Here is a 25,589-nt window from a genome sequence, read left to right on the forward strand (position 1 = left end):
CATAGGGCGTCAGCCCGAGATGTTGAGTTTTAGTCGCATGCTTTTAAGGTAAGATGGTTTTTTCTAAAGTTAAGGGATGCATGTGCACCCCCCACCTATACATGTGGGTTCGGCTCTACTTGAGACCTGATGGCTTTTCTCCAATAGGCCATGCCCTTGGGAGCTAGTAGCTATCCTTGCCTTCGAGTACCAAAGGCGAAAACTATGAAAATGTAAAACCTCTTTTGTAGCAAGCTCTTTACATTTCCTAGTAGATCTATTCGGCGTGAATTTGAATTGATTAGACCAGTAAATTTTGACTATGGAATGTCTAAATAGCTTGAGATTGCATAAGTGTATAAAACGATGGTTGATTTAATTTGAATCTTTCTTGATCACATGAGAAACTAGAATAGGAGTTCAAATTTATCAATCTTGCAAATGCATAGCAATTTTTTCTACACTTTTCTTTTCTTTGCACACTGGAAATTCACAAGAATTACCAAATACCATATATATAAAGCCATGCTGCTTACATTCTTCATAGAAAAAGGTTGCCTCGAAGCCTTCATAAAAATGCACTACTTGGAAGGATCAGACACACACCCAATGACAAATTTAAAGAGTCTGAACGATCTAGTCTAGCCTAGCACGTAAAAGAAGAGTTCAAAAGAGGCGGGCGATGGAAAAGAGACACCAAACTTGGCACATAAGGGATAAAACTTGCAGAGCCATACAGAATACGTGCACTCAACAGCATTCCAGTTGCTACATCAATAAAGATTTCACTCTCACTCATAATTTGAATCACCAACATGTCATCAGTAACAATTGAGACGAACCACGAGTTCATGATGCTTATATTGTAAGCCATATTAGGAACAGTCACATTGAACTCATTCTTCCAAGAATTGAAGCTACTCAAATCAGTACTAGTGTCCGCAATATATACCTTGATCAAGAGGGAGCAAATAGGACCATAACTTATGTTTACCAAACAAAGGTTTCTTCCCTTTTCTGCTATCCTAGATACATACCGACCTCCTTCTAGGCTATCGAGTTCAGCTGGAACCATAGTCGTAACAACTTCTTCTTTAGATACATCAAAACATATGAGGCTTTTAATGATCTTACTCCGACAACGTGGCAGAGTACAACTCTCCATGTACCAATATAATACCCCCTTCACATGTACACCCTTCTCATGTCTCGTATAAAATTTTGTATCAGGAATTGCTTTCAGAGACCTCCACGAACGGTCAGTTCCAACAGTAAAAACTAATGGTTTAATCTCAACAGATTCAAATCCTTCACCGTCTTCATGAAGAACAACCACCTTGTATTCATATGAAAGCTGGCAAAACCCGAAGCCAACTGCAGCAAGACAGAGTGGAACAAAACGATTTTCATATGTATATGGTGGAGTAGTGAAATACTCGTCAGTCAGAGGATTGCAGACATGGAGACGAGCATTGCAACTCCAGAAACAGACAAAACCATTCACAGAATTTACTGTTATCACTTGTGGTGGAAATTCCAATACATCATCTAATGTATACATGTATTTAGTCTCCCAAATGTCATCAGGAGGATAGTTTGGAAAACTACTGTGCCATTCCAATGCAGAAACTGTAACAGAACGTGTACCATTAATACTGACAATAACAACGGCTTCCAATTGTGAGAACGATGATGATGATTTTAATATTCTGCATTCAACGTGTGAGTAGGCAAAACTCCCACTATAGATAATCGAACACCACTGCATACATACTTTCTTTAAAGTTTCAAACAAATCTTTGCAAGGTACTCTTTGTAATATCTCAACAACAACTTCTTTGGGAATAGAAATGTTGACATGTTGCTTTTTCGTTGTGTTTGAGACCTGCATTCTTTCTTTCTATCCAAAGTGCCCCTACTAATCAAGGAAACAAAGTATTTTAACGAAATATTGAAATCAATATTCATAATAGTAGCCTACATAGAATGAATTTTGAAGATGTTTTCATGTTACATTTCTTTTGAGTTACACATTACCGGTGGATGCTATAGACGCTATCACTATGGCTGCAGAGTGGGAATGAAGGTCGAATGGGGGCGTGTGCAATAGTATTCTTACTTTCTCTCGATCACTTCAATGCCTATAGTTTGAGAGATAAGAGAAAAGCCCTCTCTCGTATTCGAATATGGGTGAGAAATGGTTCCATCTTGCCAATAAACTTTCCCTAGCCTTCGATTAACCTTATACTCATAAAGGGTCTTACGGTCGGGAGAACTACCTAAGTAAAGAAAAATAGTGTTCTTTCTAAGAGTCGGCAAGTGACTTTTACTTCTACTTTAAACTACTGTGTGGCTATTTGGAGCTTTTCACAGCCAAAGTCAAAGGTTTGTTGATGGCAAGATCGGCATGCCTTCTAGTCGGTGTTGACTTTAACCGCACCTGAACTACCCAGAAACAATCTCTCTATCACGCAAATATTACTTATTTTTTATAATAAAGAGACATATATGATCCTTGCCATCTTGCCTTAACGTTTCTTTTGAGTTGAGGATCTACCAGAAACAACCTCTCTACCGATTAGATACACCAGCACACAAAGGACATAATAACCACCAGCCCATCCGATTAATTTGGTATAGGATGATTCTACAATTTTTCTTTCTAATTGAAGATATGATATAATTAAAACATGTATCATAGTAAAAGGGTAGTATAAAATAACGAGACCACGACGACGACGACAACAACAACAACTTACATAGTGTAATTCCTGGGATCTGGGGATGGTGGTGTACTGTACGTAGCCTTACCCCTACCTTATGAAGGTAAAGAGATTGTTTCATAATAGACCCTCGATCGACTTAAATAAACATATAAAAAGATCAAGATGGCATGTAAAGAAAATACAAAAGAAAGAAGTTATGCTGTAAACAACTAAGAAGAGAGCTTGTAGCAACAACAACAAAATAATGTGAATTGAAGCAAAGAAAACAACGGATATTGATAAGTGAACTAGACAACATTCGGCTACCTACTAATTACCTTCTACCCTTGTCATCGACCTCCAAGGATATTGCAGTAAAGAAACAAGTGAGTGAGATCTTACTTTTAGTAGAGAAAATAAAGCTAGAATCTCTCAAATTTTGTTTTTTTTCAATTGACTAGTTCTTTTCATTTGATTTTTTCTGTTTTAATTGGGGTTTAATTAAAATATATACCCCACATTTCAAGTGTAATATTTGGAGAGAGGAGAAAATATCATCAAAATGGTTTAGTTACGGTATATTTAGCAAAATCGAAATAATCCCAAAAATATAGTAATATTTTTTTAGAGTACTGACATGTTTAAAATCACGAGATTAAAGAGCAATTTGATGTATTTAACATATTTTTACTTTTAAACCACAAGATTCAATTTTTTATTTTTTATTTTAAAAAAAATTGTGTCAAATCAAAACAGACCAAATAAATTAAAACTAATGAAGTAATGTATAAATGGGGCCCTCAAGCATGGGCTTCAGTGGCTTCACATTGAAGTCGGCCCTGCTAATAGCACTTTCTTTTGTAATAATTTTGATTGATTATTTCTAATATTTCTTCTTTAATTGAAAAACGATGTGTGTCGCATGTATGTCACATATCAACTTTTATAAATTTGTAGAACGATTTTTATGAAAGTATGTGCGTAATAAATACTAAAATGCAACAATTTCAAATAAATTTTTAAAAGTCTGACAACAAACACCAAATAAGAAGTGTATCTCATGTCTTAATTTAATTTTCTTTTAAACAATCAATTATAATTTTTAATTTTGGTTAATAGTTAGCAAATTTCCAATAAAGTCATAAATGACTAATTTGTACCCCAATAGAAGTACACAGTTACAACAATAAGTTAAATAAAAAGAATTAGTTGGCACCCGTATATTTGTATAGAAAAACATATATTAAAATTAGATATTTAGTCTTCAAGATTATATTTGAAATCCTTCTTTTCTTTTGGATGCAAAAGTAAGCTCTTTGTAAAAACAAATTAATCTATACGAGGTTTATCATTTTCAATAACAATCAACGGATAATGTAGCATTCGATTGATCACTAATGACTCAAACATGAGCACAAAGCTAAACTTAAAATAAAAATGTGAAATAGGACTCTAGCTGGATTCAGACCCTGGTCTCGTCGGTGGTTACTTTGGCTTGTACTAGCGGCGCACAAGGGCACTCATATGCTCCTAATGGGTGTACTATTAATTATATCATAGTTTCTGTCAGTTTCTTAAGATATACATATATACACATGATTTTTTCTAAAAGTTAATGGATGCACGTGCATCCCCACCTATACATGTGGCTCTTCCTTTGTATAGGGATCTGACTCCTCTCTGGAAAAGAGAATTTTTTTTATATAATATATTTATGGACAAGATGATATATTGCTATGATTATGACATTGCTAATCTTTTATGAAATATTAAATATCTAAATCATAGTTAGAATCTTATTCTAATCAATTAAATCTAACTATTAATATCTGCTTATTCCATTTGTCTCCGATCCAAATAAGAACTTGAGGAAAAAAGGAGAGAAGGGAAATGGAAAGGATCCGGATTCGGATTCGGATCCATTAAGTATTATTTCGATTAGGTGATATATGCAAAAATACCATTTTGATCATTTTCTCCCCTCTTCAAAAATACACTTAGAATAATGTGGGGTATATATTTTACTTAAACCCCAATTAAAACAGAAAACAGTACGAATTGAAATGAACTAGTCAATTAAATAAAAAACAAAATAAGAAAGAGTCTAGCTTAATTTTCTCTACTTAGATCTCATTCACTTGTTTGTTTCTTAACTTCCATCAGATCAGTTTCTTGATAATACTACACTTGATGATTACAAATCTTGGGGTATTGATGATGATTAAGGTGAGTTGCTTCCTTTACTGGAATCTCTTTGGAGGTCGAGGATTAGGGTAGAATGTAATTAGTAGGTAGTCGAACGTTGTCTAGTTCACTTATTATCATATTTGTTGTTTCGTTTGCTTCAATTCACATATTATTTTGTTGTTGTTGTTGCTACCTGATCTCCTATTAATTAGTTGTTTTCAGCATGGCTTCTTGCTTTTGTATTTTCTTTACATGCCAATTGCCATCTTGATCTTTTTATATGTTTACTTGAGCCGAGAGTCTATTGGAAACAGTCTCTCTACTTTCATAAAGGTAGGGGTAAGGCTACGTACACACCACCATCCTCAGATCCCACTGGTGAGATTACACTACGTATGTTATTGCTTTTTGACTTTGATGCATGTTTTAAACATAGCATATCTTCAATTAGAAAGAAAGAAAAATACTTTCTTCAATGTAATAGGAGAACATCTTCTTCAACATTTATTCTATGTAGGCTACTATTATGAATAATATTGATTTTAATATTTCGTTAAAATACTTCATTTTCTTGATTAGTAGGGGCATTTTATATAGATAGAAAGAAAGAATGCTGATCTCAAAGACAACGAAAAAGCAACATGTCAATATTTTTATACCCAAAGAAGTTGTTGTTGAGATATTACAAAGAGTACCTTGCAAAGATTTGTGTGAAACTTTAAAGAAAGTATGTATGCAGTGGTGTTCGATTATCTATAGTGGGAGTTTTGCCTACTCACACGTTGAATGCGGAATATTGAAATCATCATCGTTCTCACAATTGGAAGCCGTTGTTATTAAAATGACAAATGATGGACGTTCCATCACAGTTTCTGCCTTGGAATGGCACAGTAGTTCTGATGAAAATTGGGAGACTAAATTCATGTATACATTAGATGATGTATTCGACCACCCAAGAATTATGATAACGGTGAATTCTGTGAATGGTTTTGTTTGTTTTTGGAGTTGCAATGCTCGTCTCCATGTGTGCAATCCTCTGACTGAAGAGTATTTCACTACTCCATCATATACATATGAAAATAATATTTCTGTTCCACTCCGTCTTGTTGCAGTTGGCTTCGGGTTTTGCCAGCTTTCATATGAATACAAGGTGATTGTTCTTCATGAATATATTGATGCAGGGACTAAACCATTAGTTTTTACTGTTGGAACTGACCGTTCGTGGAGGTCTCTGAAAGCAATTCGTGATAGAAAATTTCATTCAAGACATGAGAAGGGTGCAAATGTGAAGGGGGTAATATATTGGTATATGGAAAGTCATACTCTGCCACTTTGTGGGAGTAAGAGCATTAAAAGCCTCCTATGTTTTGATGTATGTAAAGAAGAAGTTTTTACGACTATGGTTCCAGCTGAACTCGATAACCTAGAAGAAGGAGACCGGTATGTAACTAGGATAGTAGAAAAGGGAGGAAACCTTTGTTTGGTAAACATAAGTTATGGTCCCATTTTCTCCCTCTTGATCAAGGTATATATTGCGGACACTAGAAATGATTTGAGTAGCTTCAATTCTTGGAAGAACGAGCTCAATGTGACTGTTCCTAATATGGCTTACAATATAAATATGACAGAGTGGTTCATATCATATGTTACTGATGACATTTTGGTGATTCAAATTAGATGTGAGAGTGTAATCTTTATTGATGTACCAACTGGAATGCTGTTGAGTGTATTTTCTCTGTCTAGCTCTGTAATTGTTATCCCTTATGTACCAAGTTTGGTGTCTATTTTCCATCGTCCCCGCCACTTTTAAACTTTTCTTTTACGTGCTAGACTACTAGTCCTAGACTAGATTGTTCAGACTCTTCAAATTTGTCATTAGGTGTGTGTCTGATCCTTCCAAGTAGTGCATTTTTGAACGCTCCGAGGCAACCTTTTTTTGTTGATGAATGTAAGCAACATGGCTTTATATATTGTATTTGGCAATTCTTGTGAATTTCCTGTGCAAAGATAAGATTCAAATTATACACTTATGCTATCTACAAGCTTTTTAGTATGTAAAATTTGAAAAAAAAAATGGTATGCATCTCACTAAAGCAAAAAACAATATATATACTAATAAGTAATGAAAGCAATAATATTCAGATGACCAGTTTATTGACCTAGTTTCGGAAAGATGAGACTTTCCGTGTAAACAATACCATCCTTTGCATCATGATCTAGAGGCCATATTTGATTGTCTAATCCAAATGATCCAACAGATATGATCCTATATACGAATCTTGACCTTGTTGTCGAATCTAATTGAAAACAAAGTAACATTTGATAATCTGAAAACGTATATGTTGGTATGACTTTGTAAATTCCGTAGCTTGGTATAGTGAATAATTTCATCCAAAAAGAGCCATGCTTGTCTTCCATTACCCATAAATTAAAAAAATTGTCATCTTTATAATAAAGACCAAGCATTCCAGCCAACACTGTTAGGCCCACATCAACTTCAATTTTAACATCATACTCGAACCTAGATAGAGTGAGGTAACACACAATCTCTGGCAATGGTATGTCTCTGTACACCTCGAATGAAATATTAAATGAAACCGCACTCAACTTTGATGAGATACCAAGCCAATGAAATGCTCCATCTACAAATGGCAAAAATTCCCCACCAGAATACATAGAACAATCTGTCCAATCTAATGAAGACGTTTCTTCAATAATTCTCCATGAATTATTTTTCAATGCGAAAATTTCGTTTTTGTTTTGGCCATCTTTAGTCATGACCAACCTAAAGACTTTATAGTCATCACTAATAGAGTCATAACCCAATCCATAAGTAGATCGGAATTCATCACCGTCATCATCATCATTATTGAATTTGGAATGGGGAAGTACTATAGATTCTCTTGTAGACGGATTCCATATCATTAATAACGAAGGTTGTGCAACATGAGGTTCAGTCCATATTCCGATGAGAAACAAGCCATCACAACTACAATAGACTTCTGTACCTTCTGCATTTGAATTTGAAGGGCAATCAACTACGCGGATATCTTTAACAAGTTGAACCAAGGATAAAGAATATGAATAGAAGTGAAGACAATTATTATCATCTGCATTATTAAGGCAATCGAGAGAAAGTAATTTTTGGGATCTGGCGTGATTTTTGGCATGATTGAGATGTTTCTTCCTAAAATAAGGGTGAGAGATTAATATATTCCAAAATTTTGAGACGCAATTGAAACGAACAACTGACTTCACAGGTAGTCTGCTCAGAATGTTCACAAGTATTTCCTCCATGAAACAAGACAGATATGCCAAGAAACAAAGAGCAAATTAAGATGGAACAAAAAAGCTTATAATTAAAAAAAACATACATCAAGTGATTTTATTTATAACTACTGTATTAGAATCTCCTAGTTGAAACAAAATTTATTTCCTAATAGGATTGGACTATTTTTTTTTGGTTTTGTAGTTGTAAAACGATTTCTTTCAACATTCAATTTTTTTTAAATACAGTAAAACCTTTGTTTGGTAAACATAAGTTAGGGGTGTGAAAAACCGAACTGATCGATAAATCGAACCGAAAAAATGATATTGGGTTATTGGGTTATTGGGTTTTTAATGGGTTTATAAAAAAAAGTTATTGGGTTATTGGTACGGTATTGGTATTTACTATTAGGTTATTGGGAAAACTGATAACCCAATAAGACGGTAATAATTTACTATTTTACCCTTCCTAATTATTAAATATTAATAATTTAATATATATATATATAACTAGACACTATAACTATATCAAATTATTAGTACTCTACCCACTTCACACTAGGCCGCTTTACTAGTTTTTACTGTTTACTCAAAACCTAAAGATTAAAGTAATGGTTCGCAATTATTGTAGCTATTTGATTTTAATTTTAGTTTTAGTCTTGTTGGATTATTTGATTTTAGTTGTAATTGTAATCGTAGGTTGTAGCATTTGCAAGTTTGTAAATGTCCGTAATTTGATTAACATCAAAATTTTCATATTATGTTTTGGCGGTGACATATAATTATAGCCTTCGTACTATATTTTCTCTTATTGATGCAATTTCTCATTATCTTTCTTGTTTCACTATATCAAATTAAAGCATTTAGAGAAGTGAGAATCAGATAATATTTTACGGACATTTTCTTATTGGGCAAACCGATAACGATCAAAAACCAATAAACCAAACTGATAATACATAAAATCGAACCGAACCGACCGATTTACACCCTGAGTGGTTTCAATTCTTGGAAGAACGAGTTCAATGTGACAAGCGTATTTATACGTATGAACACAAAAAGTAGATTCTATCTGTACACTTGTACATATCCTAGAATTAGCCAATAAATCAAGTTATCACCTTGTACTTGTATTGATAAAGATAACAAGAATATAAGGTGAAAAAAAAAAGATGAGTGTAAGTTGATCTGACAATAAACAAAAAAGATAACGCAGGGATTAGTAACGGAGGAATTAGTAAAGCAGGGTTTTTTTTTATCAAGTGTTTGGTTCATTATTTCTCACCTCATCTTGTGTTTGGTTTAAAACTCTACAAAAGTCTTCTTTCCAATTATACCCTTGAATTATTAGGTAATTGGGTCAAGGTAGATAATTGTCGGACAAAATTATTTTTTATGGCCTTCTAACTAGCTATGAGAAGAACAATTTTGTTATCATGTTTGCTATTTGTTCACTTGAATTATTTGAGGATAAATAATTGTCATCTTAATAAATTGATCACTCACAAAATGCCATTTTTCAATTTAAAATAGATAAACCATCTACTTTTAAAATTGAATAAACTATCTACATTTACACATAAAAATTGTAAGTTGTAGTTTTAATATGTATGTATATTTTAAACTCTTCAAAATACGAATAATTAGAAAACCACACAAATAAATAAATATATATATATATATATATACACACATTCAATTAAGATCACAAACGTCATATACAAATAAACAACTCACATTTCAAATTTATATTGAATTTATTTAGTAACAAACAACTCTCTCTAAATAATTTGTAAGCTAATTTATTTAAATAAATTTACTAGTACAAATATAAATCATAAAATCAAAAAAATAAACAAAATAATTAAAATGATTTGAGGGATATTTTTGTCTTTACATAGGCTTATCACATGGTATTATATCCTAATGTATTACTAATACCTCCAAATGGAAGGTATTAATAATACATCCTATAATACCATGTAGGAGGTATAACTAATCCATGGATTAGTTATACATATGCCCAAATTTCTACCAAACATATAATAAATAATACCCTACCTAATACATGGACTATTTCTTCTAATGCGGTCTACCAAACGACCCTGACAATAACAAAGATATATGTGATAACATGTAACACCATATTATGATCAAGTGTCCATTAAATAGCATGAGTATCTCAGTCTTAGCACTTGCCATACTAGAAGATGTAGCAGAACTTTGATTATAATTTAATGCAATATATGACATAAGGTTCATGAACCTGGTTTTATTTTTCACTTGTGAATAGAGTAGAAGAAATGGAGAATTTGATCACCATATTTTAGGTTCCCAAAACAAGAAGAAAAATAAGGTCCGTCCAATTCGTGTCAGAAACTCTCATGTGAAAGTAAAATAAAAAGTTAATTTCATATTCAAAACTCAAAATCAAGTTATTTTAGTTAAAAATAAAAAAATATTTATTGTTTCACCACGACCCTTATCGATAAAGTAAATTGCATCATTTAATGTGTAGAAGGACTATGTCAGTAACAATGCAATCTTGATTTGATAGATATATGTAGGATAAATTGGTACATACCTTTGTCAAATTGACAAATTCAAAATCTTGTGAAATTATTTTGTTTCAGACTTTCAGTATGGTTACTAAATATTCGATTCGATTTTTATTGATTTAATTTCTTGATTTTCAATTGAGGTTCTTTGAACCAAAACAAATCAAAACTTTTTTTATGGGGTCAGATTTTGGCCGGTATAAACATATACAGCACATGGATTTTTGTAAAAACTATCGTCGAACACTATTTGTCCTGAAATTCAGAGGTTCATTCCATACCATCAGGGTCGTCTTAATCCCTAGGCCACTAAAGTCATCGCTTGGGCACCATATTTTTGGGGGACCCCATTTTTAAAAAAAATTGCTTTATATATGTTTTTTTTTTAAATAAAATAAAATTATATGAACTATGAATGCTATGATTTCTACTAAAGAAATTACATATGACATGAATATAAATATGATTTTCGTAAGAAACAATTTGATGAAAATATGGATAACGAATTGAAACAATTAGAGTTGATTACGTTATATATGTAGAGTAGACCAAACTATTTTTTCACTTTAAAATAGATTTGAACCAATTGAAGCATATAAAAATATTTTTGATTTCTTATTTAGTGGTAAAATATTGAGATTACTAGATGATGAAATTTTTTTAAAAATATTGTCTTAACCTTTGACTTTCTTTAACACATACTAGTTATTTTGAATTAAAAGTGTTAAAGATAATAATACAAGTAGAAGATAATGATGTAATGAAAATACTCAATCAAATAAAAATATTTGATTCTTTTCCAAATACACATATTGCTTATAAGATAATGTTAACAGTTCTTGTAATCGTTGCCTCAACCAAATTTTTTTTTGTTCGAAATTAAAATTGATTAAATCTTCTTTAAGATCAAAATGTCTCAAGATAGATTGAATGAGTTAGCTATATTTTCATTTGAAAAGAAATTATTAAAAAAAATTGATTATAAAACAGTACTTAATGACTTTGCATCTGAAATAGCTAGAAAAGTATATTTTAAATAAAAGTACATATGATGGAAAAAAAAAATTAGGGCTCCTCTCTTAAGTTTCGCTTTAGGAACCCAATGTTGTTGAGTCGGCCCTGCATACAATAACGACATTGTCGTGATTAAAATTGGTTTTTATTTTTATTTTTTCGTATTTTAATGTCCTAAAATGTGAATTCATGATTATAGGATTTCGATGTATATTAGCACATGAATTTTAATCTACACGTTATGTGAGGAAATAAAAGAGATTAATTGGGTGTATTCTCACAAAATAAGTTATATTTGCATTTTGTTATATTTTTAAAAAAAACATATTCATCTTTTTCATTGGACTTTAGGATCTTTTTTTTTTTGTTGTACTCTCAGAAATGTCGTATTTTTACTCCTGTTGTGTTAAATCTCTACTTTCCACCTTAATTTTCCTATGTAGCGCCTTTAATTAAAAGAAAAATTATCTAAATATACATCTTATTTTATCATAATTTCTAAAATTTTCTACCATTTATTTTTTTAAAAAAAAATTCCCTATACATCACTCCATCTTGCTGAAACATCTTTATCTTCCTCTCGGATACATCCCTCCCATACGTATCCAAATGTTTGTTGATGTATCCGAAAGTCTAGTGATGTACCTCCCCTCTCGAATACATCTCTCTTTTATGTATCCAGAAGTCCAGTGATGTATCCGAAATCCATAACCACTAATGATTTAAAACTCTCAAGTTTTATTATTTATGCATGATGGATAAAATTTCATCACTCAAATCTCGTCCAAATTAAAACCCAACTTGTTCCAACAATTTTTATTTATTACATTAATTTTCTAAATTGGGAAATTACAACCACCTAAATCTAAATCAAATAGTACCAAGTTGATCAAAAGTAAAACATTGATGAAATTAGAAACCAAAAAAATATAGAATATACTTTTTTTTTCCTCCCTAGGAGCTCCCACCCCTTTTGCTCCCTTGGTGACTCGAACTCGCAATCTTTAGGTTGAAAGTGAGGGGTGCTTACCATTCGAGCAACTCCCTCTCATAAAAAAAAATAAAAATAATAATAATAATTTAAAAAAAAATTAAAAAAAAATAAATATATATATATATACACCAAGTTGATCGAAAGTAGAAATTAATGAGGTCTACTAGAATCACCTAATTTAATTCTTCATGCATGGGGTCCCCCTCCTACCCAGCCCCCACCCCAAAAAAAATAAATTCCATTATAAATAAAAGTGTTATATTGTTTCTTGAATGAATTGGGAAAAAAAATATGGAAGGAAAAAAAAAGAAGAAGATGAAAAATGGAGAGGAAGTATTATATAGAGGTGTACGTATGAGAAATTGGGGAAAATGGGTATCCGAAATTCGCGAGCCTCGTAAAAAATCTCGTATTTGGCTTGGTACTTTTTCTTCGCCTGAAATGGCAGCTCGAGCTCATGATGTAGCGGCTTTATCCATCAAAGGTAATAACATCGTCTTTTTGTGTTTTAGTTTATGTGACGTTATTTTTTTAAGTATATATAGTCTGTTTAATTCATCTTAGGAATGGTATAATATGTTAAGATGAGACAATAATTAAGTTTCAAATTCAAATCGAGATTTTACTTTTGTCACATAGAATTAACAGAAATATTATAATTACCTTATTATTAAGGGAAAGTGTTATTTTTAGATTAACCTTGAGGATGATTTTAAATTATGGTCAAAAGTTCACTAATAAATTCAAAAAGTAAAATCTCAAAAGATTTAAGCATGTGTTATATATGTAGCGATTTCAAGCTTTGACCGTTGTTATAATGACAAGGAGAAACACACGATAATTTGCTAACAATAAAGATATGAAATTACGAGTGGACTAAAATATAACGAATATCAAAATAATATAGTGGAAAATTTGAACTTTCTCTTTACTTATTTATGTATTTTAATATGTCATCCACATTAAAGTTTGATTCTTTTTAATAAATCAAACACATGAAAATTATCTTTTTATAATGAATAGTCATGAATCTGAACTCGGAATATTTTGAAATGTATGATTATCTTATCTGAAAGCAGGTAATGCTGCAATCCTCAACTTTCCAAAACTTGCAAGTTATCTTCCAAGACCCGCTTCACTAAGCCCTCGCGATATTCAAGCAGCAGCAACAAAAGCAGCTTCTATGAAAAACTTCGATTCTTTATTATCATCGTCTTCTTCTTCTTCCTCTTCATTATCAGTAGCAACGACCAATTTGGGGACAACGTCAGAAGAATTGTCCCAAATCATCGAGCTACCACAACTTGAAACATGTATTGATGACTCGTTTGATCAACTAAAAAATGAGTTATTATATGTTGATGACTTGAATATGGGTGGATGGTTATATTCCGATAATAATGAAGAAATAATTTCAAGTTATTTTGAGCCGTTTAATTTATTGTAGAATTACTAAGTGGAAGTAATAAACATATGCAATATCATATAATATAATGTTAATAATTGTTATTATGGTTGTTGTTTGGTGTATCTTGTATGTACCGTACGTACATAAATTTTTAGTTTTTTTTCTTTGCAAATATAACCTTGTATTGTGTGTTGCGTAAGAATAGTCAAGATCTCGTCATTCTTAACAAAATGTAAGGTCTATTAAAAAGAAAAATGATCTCCTATTAGAATTTCTCAAGATGAACATCTTTTGGAGAGAGAGAAAGAACTTAGATGTAATACTTTTTTGTGATCGTGTTTGACTTATGATAAAATTTAAGAAAAACAAGACTTTTTTTATATAAATACTTGTCAAAAGCCCAAGTTATATGTATTTACCTGTCTAGTTTGAGAAGTTTGTTTGTTATATATATATATATATATATATATATATATATATGATATTTGTAGTTAGATTTGACAAAACCCTTTTAAACATACTGAATATCTGAAATTGTTATGAAAAAAGTAGACTATATTATACTATGTTTGTAGTTAGGTTTGACAAAACCCCTTCAAATATACTAAATATCTGAAATTGTTGCGAAAAAAAGTAAGCGTATAAAAAATAAGTAAAATTTAAATAGCCGTGTCCAAATAAAATACTCGTGAACATATTTATGAATATGGGCTTGTCAGACCCATATCAGTACAACTACAACATGACTTAAGGTAGAAGATCCTTGTGATATTTACTTTAATTTCTTTACCCAAATATTTGAATTTATTTTGCAGTTTTATATATATATATATATATGCGCACGCACATTCAATTTTCGATTTTAAAAAAGTGTGCACTGGTTTGATTCGATTTGATTTAATATTTCTAAAACGATTAGTCAAAAAGATTGGAAAATCAGTTTTTCGATTATTTGCTATCCAATAATAAAAAGAAGAAATACACAAATAATTATATAATTAGCACATAACCGATAAACACTAAGAAATCATAATTAAATTGAAAAAAAAAAAACTATAGTGCTCGAATTTTTCAAAAGTATCGCCTCACGATAGTTAGATCCTCCAAAAATGCATTACTTTTAGATAATTCAAATTTTCAACACATATCCTTAACGACATTTTTGAAAGGTCTGCATAACAAATAGAAAAAGATAAATCAATTTACAATCATTCTTGATTATATGCTTCTTCGAACTTCTGAACCCCTATATATTAATCTCTACAACGATGTTGATGATTTTCACCTATTTCATTTTCAACGTTACTAATAATATATGGCGATAAATTCAAATACTTATCTCCCTCTATTTCATTTCTCACATCTCTCCATCTTGCACGACAAAGCACACAACTAATTGATTTTCTTCTGCTATTACTTCTCTTCCATGCCATCAAACACTCTTCATGAATAGGGTTTCTACATGTAACACAAGCTGCTATTTTTTCTTCTTCATTCATCTCTTCCAAACACACCGGACACGTCGTCCCATTTTCGATCTGTCATAAAAAGGTTCGAGATGTGAAATTAGTTTTTTTTTAAAGAGATATATTGTCCGTATACATACAAAACATTTTAAGATACCGTGGAACAATATTTTTCTATAGTAACTTAATTATTTGTACACCATCTATATAAAATAAATTACATTACCAAGTCACAAATTAAGAATATTTATACATAAGCTTTCTTAAAATATGTGATTTGTAATCTTGTGTAAAGCCTAAAGGTGACATGATGATATACAAATTCTTTAAACTTTACGTAGAATTTAAGTTGAAGTCTTCAAATATATATAGTATATATTTAATTATATATAATCGTCATGGTATAAAAAACAAAATCAAACTAATCAAATGATCAAAATGATATATAATATATATATACATGCATGTTAGCCTCCACAAAAAAAATTGGATTCTCTTGAAAATAAGTCAGATTACCTATGTGTTACATCAACATGTAATTAAAAATAACTTATTACGTTGGTGCAAAATAAAATATTTATACCAACTGAATATATAACTTAAACCTCCACAAAACAAGATGACTATTATTAAAAATAAGTCAAGCGCTACGTACTCGATACAATCAGTAAAGATAATTTTATGATGTAAAAAAAAGTTATACCAATGATGTATATAACTCAAATTCTATATGTAATAATTCGATATTATTTATTTATAGTTAGAAACTATAGACTAACCTTTATTATTACAGGTGAACTCCTCTGCGGTTGTTGAGAAAACAATTGATGAAACATTTCACGTACTTTTGAAGTTGCTAATGCTTCTGTTGAAATTGGTAAATTAAGAAGACGTTGAAGATGACGTGGCCGTAGACTCCGTCGATAGAGACACGTGTCATCAATCGATACGCCCAATACCCTAAATAATTAAGCAATGTATCAACAACAACAAATTCGGTGTAACCACATTTATAAGATATACCCTAATAAATAAATCCACGTGTCATTAATCGATACGCCCAATACCTTAAATAATTAAGCACAAATAATATGTATAGGTATTAATCCTCTCTAAAAAAATTTCTTAATTATCGATATATATTCATGTTTAATTAACATACTATAAGAGATGGTGCGTTTCATTTTCATGTTAGTAATTATTGCGGGTTATTATCTTTTTAGGTTACCTGATATAGTTAAAATTCAATTTTTGAATTTTCATAAAAAAAAATTGGAAAATTTACCTAATGAGCACAAATAATATGTGTTTGCATGGGGTGGTACGATCAGGGCAACTGCATGAAGGGGTGGTGGAGATAGTCACAGTGTAGACGTTACACGTGGCACCTAACACGTAAAAAGTCGCATCGCGACGGTGGAGGAGGAGGAGGTGGTGGCTGAGTGCTCGGAATATTCGATCCGCAAGGGGTTGAGTTGGCGTTAAACGACGATGACGATGGTGATGATGGTTGGAAGAACTAGAGGGAAGGGATTCCATAATTTTTGGAAATTAGGATAAGGAAAGTATGATGACATATTGTTAATTATTATTATATATATGTATATGTATAGATAAAAAAAGAATGGAGGAGATACTTTGTAGAGTATGAAGGGATACGTGAGGGATAATTTAAGGTTTAACTAACATCAAATTAAAGGATACCTTTTAACTTGGTTTTTTCTTTGTATAATTAAAAAATAATACTAATTAGGTTAATTTAACCTTAAGGCACGTTATATGGAAGTCCAAAATTTGATTAATGGTCCCGTGGATAGAGTTGCTCCTTCCTTAATGAGAGATTATAGGTTTGAGTCTTAGGTGTGAAAAAATTCTTGATTTTTTTCGAATGGAGTTCCACGCAGCGGGATAATTGTGTGCTCCAATGTGGGTATCGGACACCAGATAAAAAACAAAAACAAAAGAAAGAAACAAATCCAAAATTTGACACAAAAAACATTTCTTTGTACCTAATTTCTTGCTAATTATATAAGGGAGGGATAAAGTCATGTAGGATTTAGGGGGTTCATACTAAACTTTCTTGGTGGAAAATACATTGTTTATATATTGTAGATGTTAAATCTCTATCGACTTTCGTGAGTTTATTTCTTCGTATTTGAATTCTCTTGATGAAAATTCTAACTCCACAACACACTCTTTTATTTCTTACACCCCTTATGGAGGATTTTCAAGACGGATCAACTATTTACCAAGAAACTTATTTTACAAGTACGACTTCATACCATATTCCTCTAATGTTTATTACTCGAGCCAAGAATTTTTCGAAAATAGGCTCTCTACCTTCTCAAGATAAGGCCTTCTATGCTCTTCACAACCCACATAGGATTAAACTGGATTTGTTGTTGTGGTTGTTAGCTTCATTTCATATTCCCTAATTGTCTTGCTGAATTACTTGCAAATCATATCGTGGCGAATCTTCGTGATTCAAAGATATACACCAAAAAAAGAGAAACAATACAAGTCGGTATGACTTCGTGATATAATCCAACTAGCTGCATTAGAATTTAGATGGAATAAAATTGTCATTCAGAGGTACCATTTTATTCAGAACACAAGTATTAACAAGAGAAATAATACAATTATTACACTTCATCAACCAATGGATACACAACACGTCACACAACGTTATCACTAATCAATAGTTGATCAACACATTCTCGTCTCAACTTATTATTTAACTATAGTAAATTAACGTAGTTTGGTGTAAACATCAAGTGCGTGTAAACATTTACCATCTCGACCACCATAGCTGCTGTATGGAGGAACTCCTTCCAATGGTGAAGCTCAAAGATGATCTTCATAGCAGTAGAAGATACTTTCCCAGAAGCTTTAGTTAACTTGGTACAATAATGAAAGCAACATAGCCACTAAAGTTTTATTTATATCGCGTGGAATATCAAGATTAATACTTTCAGTCTAAAGCGGAAACTTTAAGGTATTGATCTGCAAAAGGATATCTAACGAGGAAGTGGCGAGACACTGAGCTTTATGCTGAATATGGTATGCGCAACGCCATCCTCTGACACAGCCAAGGGCTTTGTTGATCAGGATCAATGAAGCCATGCATGATAAATTGTTCTGCTTCTTCATCCATCAATTCTCTGGCCCAGGTGACACGTTTTGACGGGCAGCTACCCGGTCCATGACATCTGAATAGTTTCAACAACAAGATAACTGCCTCAGAGATGATAGCTTAATGTTGGCTTCTTTTATAAATTGACTTACACACTTCTTATTGAGATTCGTCCCTAGGGAGGATTTAAGACAAATTGAAATTCCTACCTTAATCTATAGTATGCAGTATATGAGTAAAATGCTCTGTGAAATAGAAGTTAATATGATCATTTGAATCTTGTTGTAAATTAAGGGATTTCAGAAAACTAACCGATACTCATAGAAGCAAGCAGTTCTCTCATTTTCTGCTTTACCCCAGTTATTCCAGCCGACATGCTTAATACAGTGATCCATATAACAATAGGCAAAAACCACCCTCCCAAAAGGCCCCCATGGGCGTCCAAGATGTGTATATGAGGTTGCTCCGCTACCAGTGATCACACATCTGCATAGTCCCAGGAAAAATGTTTCAAAAGAATGACAAACTTTAACATGAAAAATGGAAATTGCAGAGAAAAAGGCTCTAAATATTAATCTGACATTGAATTCTTTAGTGAACCAGACACCAGTGTGAGGTACAAGTACAACCTCAATGTTCTGCAGCTGAGGTAAGCTCAATATCAGGCCTATCAACCAAGATGAAGCTCTATATTAAAAGTTTTATATTGATCTTTCACGATAAAGCTGATTGAAAGATGGGTTTAATTTAGACTGATCACTCACTAAGTGAAACTTCAACAAGATTGAGGATGTGGCGTCATCATCACCTAAAGTGAGTTTTTTTTTTTTTTTTGATGACAAGGGAAACCCGTAGCCGTTACCCTTTGGGTGCGCACAGGGTAAAACCCCCGCTCCTATGCAATAGCTCGCAAACCACATAGGAGAGGTAACCCGCACTAGGCAAGCCCGGTGCGACGAGCTCGACCCAGAAGGCAAATCCCTTGCTTTCGCTGGCAAGGGGTTTCAAACTTGAGACCTCCAACATGGAAGTCGCAAGCCCAAACCACTGGGCCACCCCGAAGGGTTAAAGTGAGTTTTTAATGGGAGAATTTCCAAGAATATTTACATTGAATGAACAATGGACAGAGATCTTAATGATGCTTTGACACAAGCACGAGTGATAAAATAAAGTTATATTTTCTATAACACCCCATACGGCCATACCTATAGCTACGATTTATCTAATTGAGGCATGGTGGAAAAGGGTAAACCTCTCTTAAACAGCAAGTCACCACAGTAATAAGATACATTTTGACTGAGAACACAGAACAGAAGAGCACTCCAGGTCAAATATCATCAAGACACAAAGCTCTTTCACCCTACACAAGAACAGAATTTTCCTCGACAGATAAGACAGAAAACTGTGTCAACCCTTCAAGTTCCAGGAAACATCACAGAAAACTCCCTTCTAATCGAAGTATGATTTTCAGAAGTTATGCTTGCAACATCCTTTATCCGGAAAAAGAAAGTTATGTTTGCAACACCTAAAATTTTATTCCACACCTGAAGTGTTAAAGCTATAAAAGCTTTGCCACTAAGGGTAAAATGAAAAGCTCATATTAAATAGTTCTCAAATTTAAAAAGTTGTCATTCTTTCTGGATCAAATTAAAAAGAAATGCTGCCACATAAACTGGATAGAGGGAGTTGTAGTTATACCTTTTTCTTGGGGACAGGTTGTACCGAATGACAGTACCTAACTAAGGTTACTAAGTAGTTCTGGACTTGTGTATGAGTAGCTTCTTACTTCAAATCAAGGAAGTTAATTGCTCAACTTATTTTGAAAAGAAAGACAATATACAAGAAAATATATTGTTCTGCACCTGTTGTAGATTAGCTAAAGAACCAAACATAGTTTCTGAAACTAATGCTCATCTTGCAAATGCTTATAAAGCTAAAACCAATCTACTAGATCAGCTAACTAAAGCACTTCGAGACATATATGAAATAGTTTTATCTCCTTTTTAGAGAATTCAACTCCAGTCTCTTTGTTGAAAAAAAAGTTCAGCCCCTTTACAGAGTCAAGGAAATGAAAAGCTGAAGCACCGCATGAGATGCTATACATTATCCTCAGATAGCGGAACTAGGTATTGCATTTCCAAGATCGGGGGTGCAAGAATCATTTCTGAGGCGAAAAGGGAATAAAAGACACAAATAATTTTGATGTTCATCAAGATCTGATTAAGAGCACTTCTTTAGATTCCATCATATTGACAATGTCACAACACACATGTGAGCGCACGCGCGTGCACACACACACACACCTATACATATGCATGTTTATGTTTGCATTGTCCTGTTTGGATATGCAACTTGATTTTGAAAACAGTATTTAGTAAAAAAAGCAATTACATCTTAGAAGTATCTGTTTCTTATTATTTCAAATGTAAATTGGTTTCGACTTTCGAGAAGAACTTATTCAACCTTTTATATAATCTGTTGAGGCATCCAAATGAGGCATCCCAGGATTTATGCATTCAGCCAGTTACTTTGTGCATCTCTTCCCATTATCAACTAAATCAATGTGACAGGAATGTTCATAGACAAACTAAGTACTATTACTATAGGCTACTAGCATAGAAAAATCTGAAATAAGGTGGGATTTATACATATGAAATCAAATGGAAGATCACCTTGAAATAATGTAATGAAACCAACAAGAAATCAAACAAGCATATCTTTTACAAAAAGTTCATGTATAATGTTCTTTTTCTCAAGGGTTTAGACAGATACAAACAACAACAACAACATACCTACTATAAATTAAAATTTTGGACCACATCTCGATTTGAGTGTGTCATCTTGCACATGGGAAGTTTAGGCGAGATAGTAAGACCATCAGATCAGAGAAAGGGCAATGTATCCATGAATTAGGAATTAAAACCAATATCCCATAAATTAGGTAATTCAATCGGCCAGAACTGGATTAATGTCAAGCAATTAAAATTTCTTAACAGAGCCGAGATTTTTAGATGTCAAGAAATTTATTATAGCCTATCCAATTTAATGAAAGCCTTGGATCTGCACAATTTTTACCAAGACGCCAAGAAATTTCTTATAGCCTATCAGTATAATGGTTTCGAATCTGCACAAAATTTACCAAAAGGGCAAAGAAAATATTGGGTGACAAACATAAGAACCAGCCTGACAACAAAAATAAAGTGGTTTATTTTCTAAATAATTGGACCTTTGAATGATAACCAAATCCAACTACTTACAAACCTCAGAAACACATAGCCGGTTGTCTCTTGAGAAGATTTCCTGCTTTGTGCAGTAATGAATCCAGCCGATTTGCAGTGTATGTGACAATGCTCTAAGAGAGCAGTGCTATTACCAAAAATAAAATCTACACTTCCTTCGATATAGCAATCTTTCAAATATTGCTTCCCGTAGTGCAAATACAGCGTATCCTGCAAAAATTAATTTATTTTCTTTAAAAGAACAGTTAAAACCCTCAAGGTAGACAATCATAGACACAACAAAAAGAGAGAGTATGTTAAGCAACAATATTCAAATGTGCTATACACATCTAGAAGGGAGACAAAAATTGGGGAATTAATTAAGGCAGTTGTAACTTTTGGAGCATGGAAGGAAAATTGAATGGAATTCAGAAATGATCCAAAAACATATGAAATCACTCTTGAGGGGAAATCAGAGCACATATATAAGCTACAAAGTTTCTTCTTTGACATGGAGTCCTTGACACTCACCGGAACTAGGAACTTACTAACAAGTTGGTTTCGCCACAAGGTATATACTGCTTCTACTATAGACATGAAGTTCGAAAGTTCTGGTAAATTGTAAAATTTGACAGAGCATAAAAAATTTAGTATTGCACCTGCCAACCAAGAAATCTGCAATTATAAAATGCACAACGATCAGCTGTAACTCTGATTGCCACTGCCTGTCCTGATCCCTATTGCAGAAGACCAAAAAGAAAGGAAGCAAGATGAATCTACATGCACCATTTGCAAAGAGCAAAAAGGAAAAAAAAAATATAGAGTACCTCAGGAGCAGAGTTTTCAAAGGTGATGTTCTCAGCAATAAAATCCTCTCCTTCCACTATTGTACTCCCACACCCAAATGTACCAGTACCAATTAACCTTGCAGCCTAATTATCAGATAAAATGAACATAAAGAACTTAATTACACAATGGTACACATATGGAGGAAAGATGACGTTGAAGAGTGTTTGAATGCTTCATCTAAAATCTTAAACCGTTAAAAATTAAACTTTGTACTTAATTATGTTTTACACCGTCTATCACCTATTTAACGGCCAATTCTTCTGTTTCATTTAAACCTACAACTTTATACTTACTTATGTCTTCAACACGTCCATCACATGTATAACATGCCCAGTTGGAATAACTCATTTCATCTAAAAGCTCAAATTAAAAAGATAGCCACTTCTCTTTATTTTTTGATAACCGTGGTGTCCGGACCGTACTATTTTGTCTTTGTTGGATTCGAACCTGAGACCCCATGATATTCAACCCGCTTCATTGACCACTAGACCACACCCTTGGGCGCCAGCCGCCAAGATAGACACTTATTTAACCTAGTTATGTCTAACATATCCGAGAGTTAAATTGTTCAATTCAACCAAAAGCTAAAACAGTTAAAGATTGACACTTTTATGAATTTCATTATGCATTTTAACATGACCCTGTATGCTATTAAAATTGATACTTCTACTACCTTAATTATGCCCTTTTTTGTTTCCCACTGTCCGGTACAATCAATTGATGCCCGGTTAAATCCGGATTCGTGCCATGAAGTCTAGCACTCCCTAACAAAGTGACTCCATAGCCAAGGCTCCAACCTCAGACTTCTAGCTATGAATGGAGAAGTATTTACCACTCCACTACTCCGCTACAACCCCTGTTGGTTCATTATGTACTCACTAGTCCCTACATCTATCACGAGTATTCCACCAAAAATGCCACAAAAAAAAAACATTTTTTTATGACATTGAGTCTTGAACCCAAACAATACAGTATAAATCTTCTTCTCTAAAAATTTAAAACATAAAAAGAAGCTAAAAAGGAAAAAAGATGTACCTGATGGTGATCAATTTTAGTGGCAGTATTATTCCAGGTGAGAATAGTAGCTTCAGGACTAACCCCAGCAAGTGTAATGTAATTTTTCGTTTTCGGAACATAAATTGGCTGCTTATAAACACCAGCCGCTACACGAATCACAGTGCGACACTTATTTGATAGTGGAACAGCGTCTATGGCTTCTTGCACTGTCCGGTAATCACCAGTTCCGTCCTGTGAAACTGTTACCGACACCCTTGATGACATTTTCGCTAGACTTTCCGGTAAAAATTCGCCTCGCCGGCGAGAATATTTTGTTTGCGGCGGTGTAAGGGCGGTGATGGTGGCGATTCCGCTCGGGTCGCGGCAGAGATGATTTTTTTTTTTTGAAAAAGGAAACAAGAGAATCTTATATAGTGTCACAATTTTCGAGGTGAATTTTATCTTTTAGAGAAATGAAAAAATAATTATATAGTAATATATTTGATTAAAAAGTAATTAGAAAATTAGTAATCACCATTAATTCTAACCATGTTTGGAGAATTAAATAGTACTCTTATACTTTTCAATTTCATACTTGATTAAATAATATGGACTAGACAAATATGTGTAAATTGTATATTACATTCCGTTACAAAATAATAATATTACTGATCAATTTCTAGATTAGTTTCCAAATAGACTTTAAGGTAGTTGGTAAGTATTTGTATAATATTTCTTTTATATTCTTTATCGTTACATAATATTATTACATATCAAATTTGAACAATAAATCTAACAAAAAGTAAAATATAAGATAGAGTTAATATAAAAAGATATGGTAAAAAATATTAGTAAGACAAAAAAGAAGAAGAAAATATACTAAGATAACAACACAATTATATCAGATGCGTCATTACGCAACCATCCAAACAATAATTTTACACTCAAATATAATCTTATAAGTAAAGTTTGAAAGAATATGGTATATACAAAATTTATCTCGACTTTGTGAGTATAATTATTTGATGGAAGCTCGTTACACTTGAGGCTGGGCACCGAATTAGAATGGAACCACCAGTACTGAATTGAAACCGAACAGTTTGATCGGGTTGTTGACCGATACCGAGATGAATCGGATCGAAATTATCAGGATGAAGGCTCGGTTTCGTCCCGTCCTCCTATATACCGGAATAGAATTGAGACAGACTGGAATGGACCAGAATGGAACTGGATGGGATAAACGGGACAACACATATAGTTATTTCAAAAAATAATTATTTTTTTTAGTTATTTTGAATTACGAAAATATGAATGTCTTTTTTTATTTTTCTAAGTTTAATAGTTTATAGTATTTAAGTTTTAAAATTTATAATGTAATTTTACTTAAGTTTATTTTAAAGATATTTTTTATATTTTTTTTTTACTTATATAAGTTTGTAAGTTAAGTTTAATAAAAAAAAAAAATTAAAAGTTTTTGAGCTTATGTTATAAGTTTTTTTGAGTATATGTTATAAGTTTTCAAGATTTGAATCTTTTGAAGTCTATAAGTTATTAAGTTATACTTATAACTTGTAATTTAAATAATTTAAGTATGTAATTTAAAAAAATTTATATAAACAAAAAAGAAATGCTAATAAAAGTATAAAACAATAACACAAATACTATTTTTAATTTTAATTAAAAATAATTTACCGTAACCGAATCGAAATGAATCGGGATGAACCGATACCAGTATATCGATATCAAATCATAATATAGCTCCGTTCCGAATAGTAATTCAATATATTCCATTTCGTCTCGAATACTATCAGATCGGAC

At 32.4% G+C, this 25,589-nt stretch overlaps 5 protein-coding genes across 5 annotated transcripts; 1 reads left to right on the top strand and 4 right to left on the bottom strand.

Moving 5' to 3' along the window:
- Positions 1-625: 625 nt before the first annotated feature.
- LOC125844547 (putative F-box protein At3g21120) lies at positions 626-1,870 on the bottom strand. Its single transcript, XM_049523856.1, has one exon. The coding sequence runs from the start codon at positions 1,868-1,870 to the stop codon at positions 626-628; it is 1,245 nt and encodes a 414-aa protein (XP_049379813.1).
- A 5,152-nt stretch (positions 1,871-7,022) lies between these two features.
- On the bottom strand, positions 7,023-8,168 carry LOC125844548 (F-box protein CPR1-like). The gene has a single exon (XM_049523857.1). The coding sequence runs from the start codon at positions 8,166-8,168 to the stop codon at positions 7,023-7,025; it is 1,146 nt and encodes a 381-aa protein (XP_049379814.1).
- Positions 8,169-12,989: 4,821 nt separating this feature from the next.
- On the top strand, positions 12,990-14,165 carry LOC125844919 (ethylene-responsive transcription factor TINY). Its single transcript, XM_049524284.1, has 2 exons — positions 12,990-13,185; positions 13,781-14,165. The coding sequence occupies exons 1-2, from the start codon at positions 12,993-12,995 to the stop codon at positions 14,146-14,148; spliced, it is 561 nt and encodes a 186-aa protein (XP_049380241.1). The 5' UTR covers positions 12,990-12,992; the 3' UTR covers positions 14,149-14,165.
- Positions 14,166-15,278: 1,113 nt separating this feature from the next.
- On the bottom strand, positions 15,279-17,114 carry LOC125844815 (uncharacterized). The gene is made up of 3 exons (XM_049524155.1): positions 16,861-17,114; positions 16,355-16,535; positions 15,279-15,647 (listed from the first exon to the last, which is right to left on the bottom strand). Exons 1-3 carry the CDS (start codon positions 17,112-17,114, stop codon positions 15,363-15,365), a joined length of 720 nt encoding a protein of 239 aa, XP_049380112.1. The 3' UTR covers positions 15,279-15,362.
- Positions 17,115-18,138: 1,024 nt separating this feature from the next.
- Positions 18,139-24,170, bottom strand: LOC125844763 (pectinesterase 31). Its single transcript, XM_049524094.1, has 6 exons — positions 23,811-24,170; positions 22,754-22,858; positions 22,586-22,663; positions 21,970-22,157; positions 19,021-19,194; positions 18,139-18,784 (listed from the first exon to the last, which is right to left on the bottom strand). Exons 1-6 carry the CDS (start codon positions 24,054-24,056, stop codon positions 18,622-18,624), a joined length of 954 nt encoding a protein of 317 aa, XP_049380051.1. The 5' UTR covers positions 24,057-24,170; the 3' UTR covers positions 18,139-18,621.
- Between the last annotated feature and the right edge of the window lie 1,419 nt (positions 24,171-25,589).

The sequence above is a fragment of the Solanum stenotomum genome, chromosome 11 (assembly GCF_019186545.1).
Source record: "Solanum stenotomum isolate F172 chromosome 11, ASM1918654v1, whole genome shotgun sequence".
NCBI lineage: Eukaryota > Viridiplantae > Streptophyta > Magnoliopsida > Solanales > Solanaceae > Solanum > Solanum stenotomum.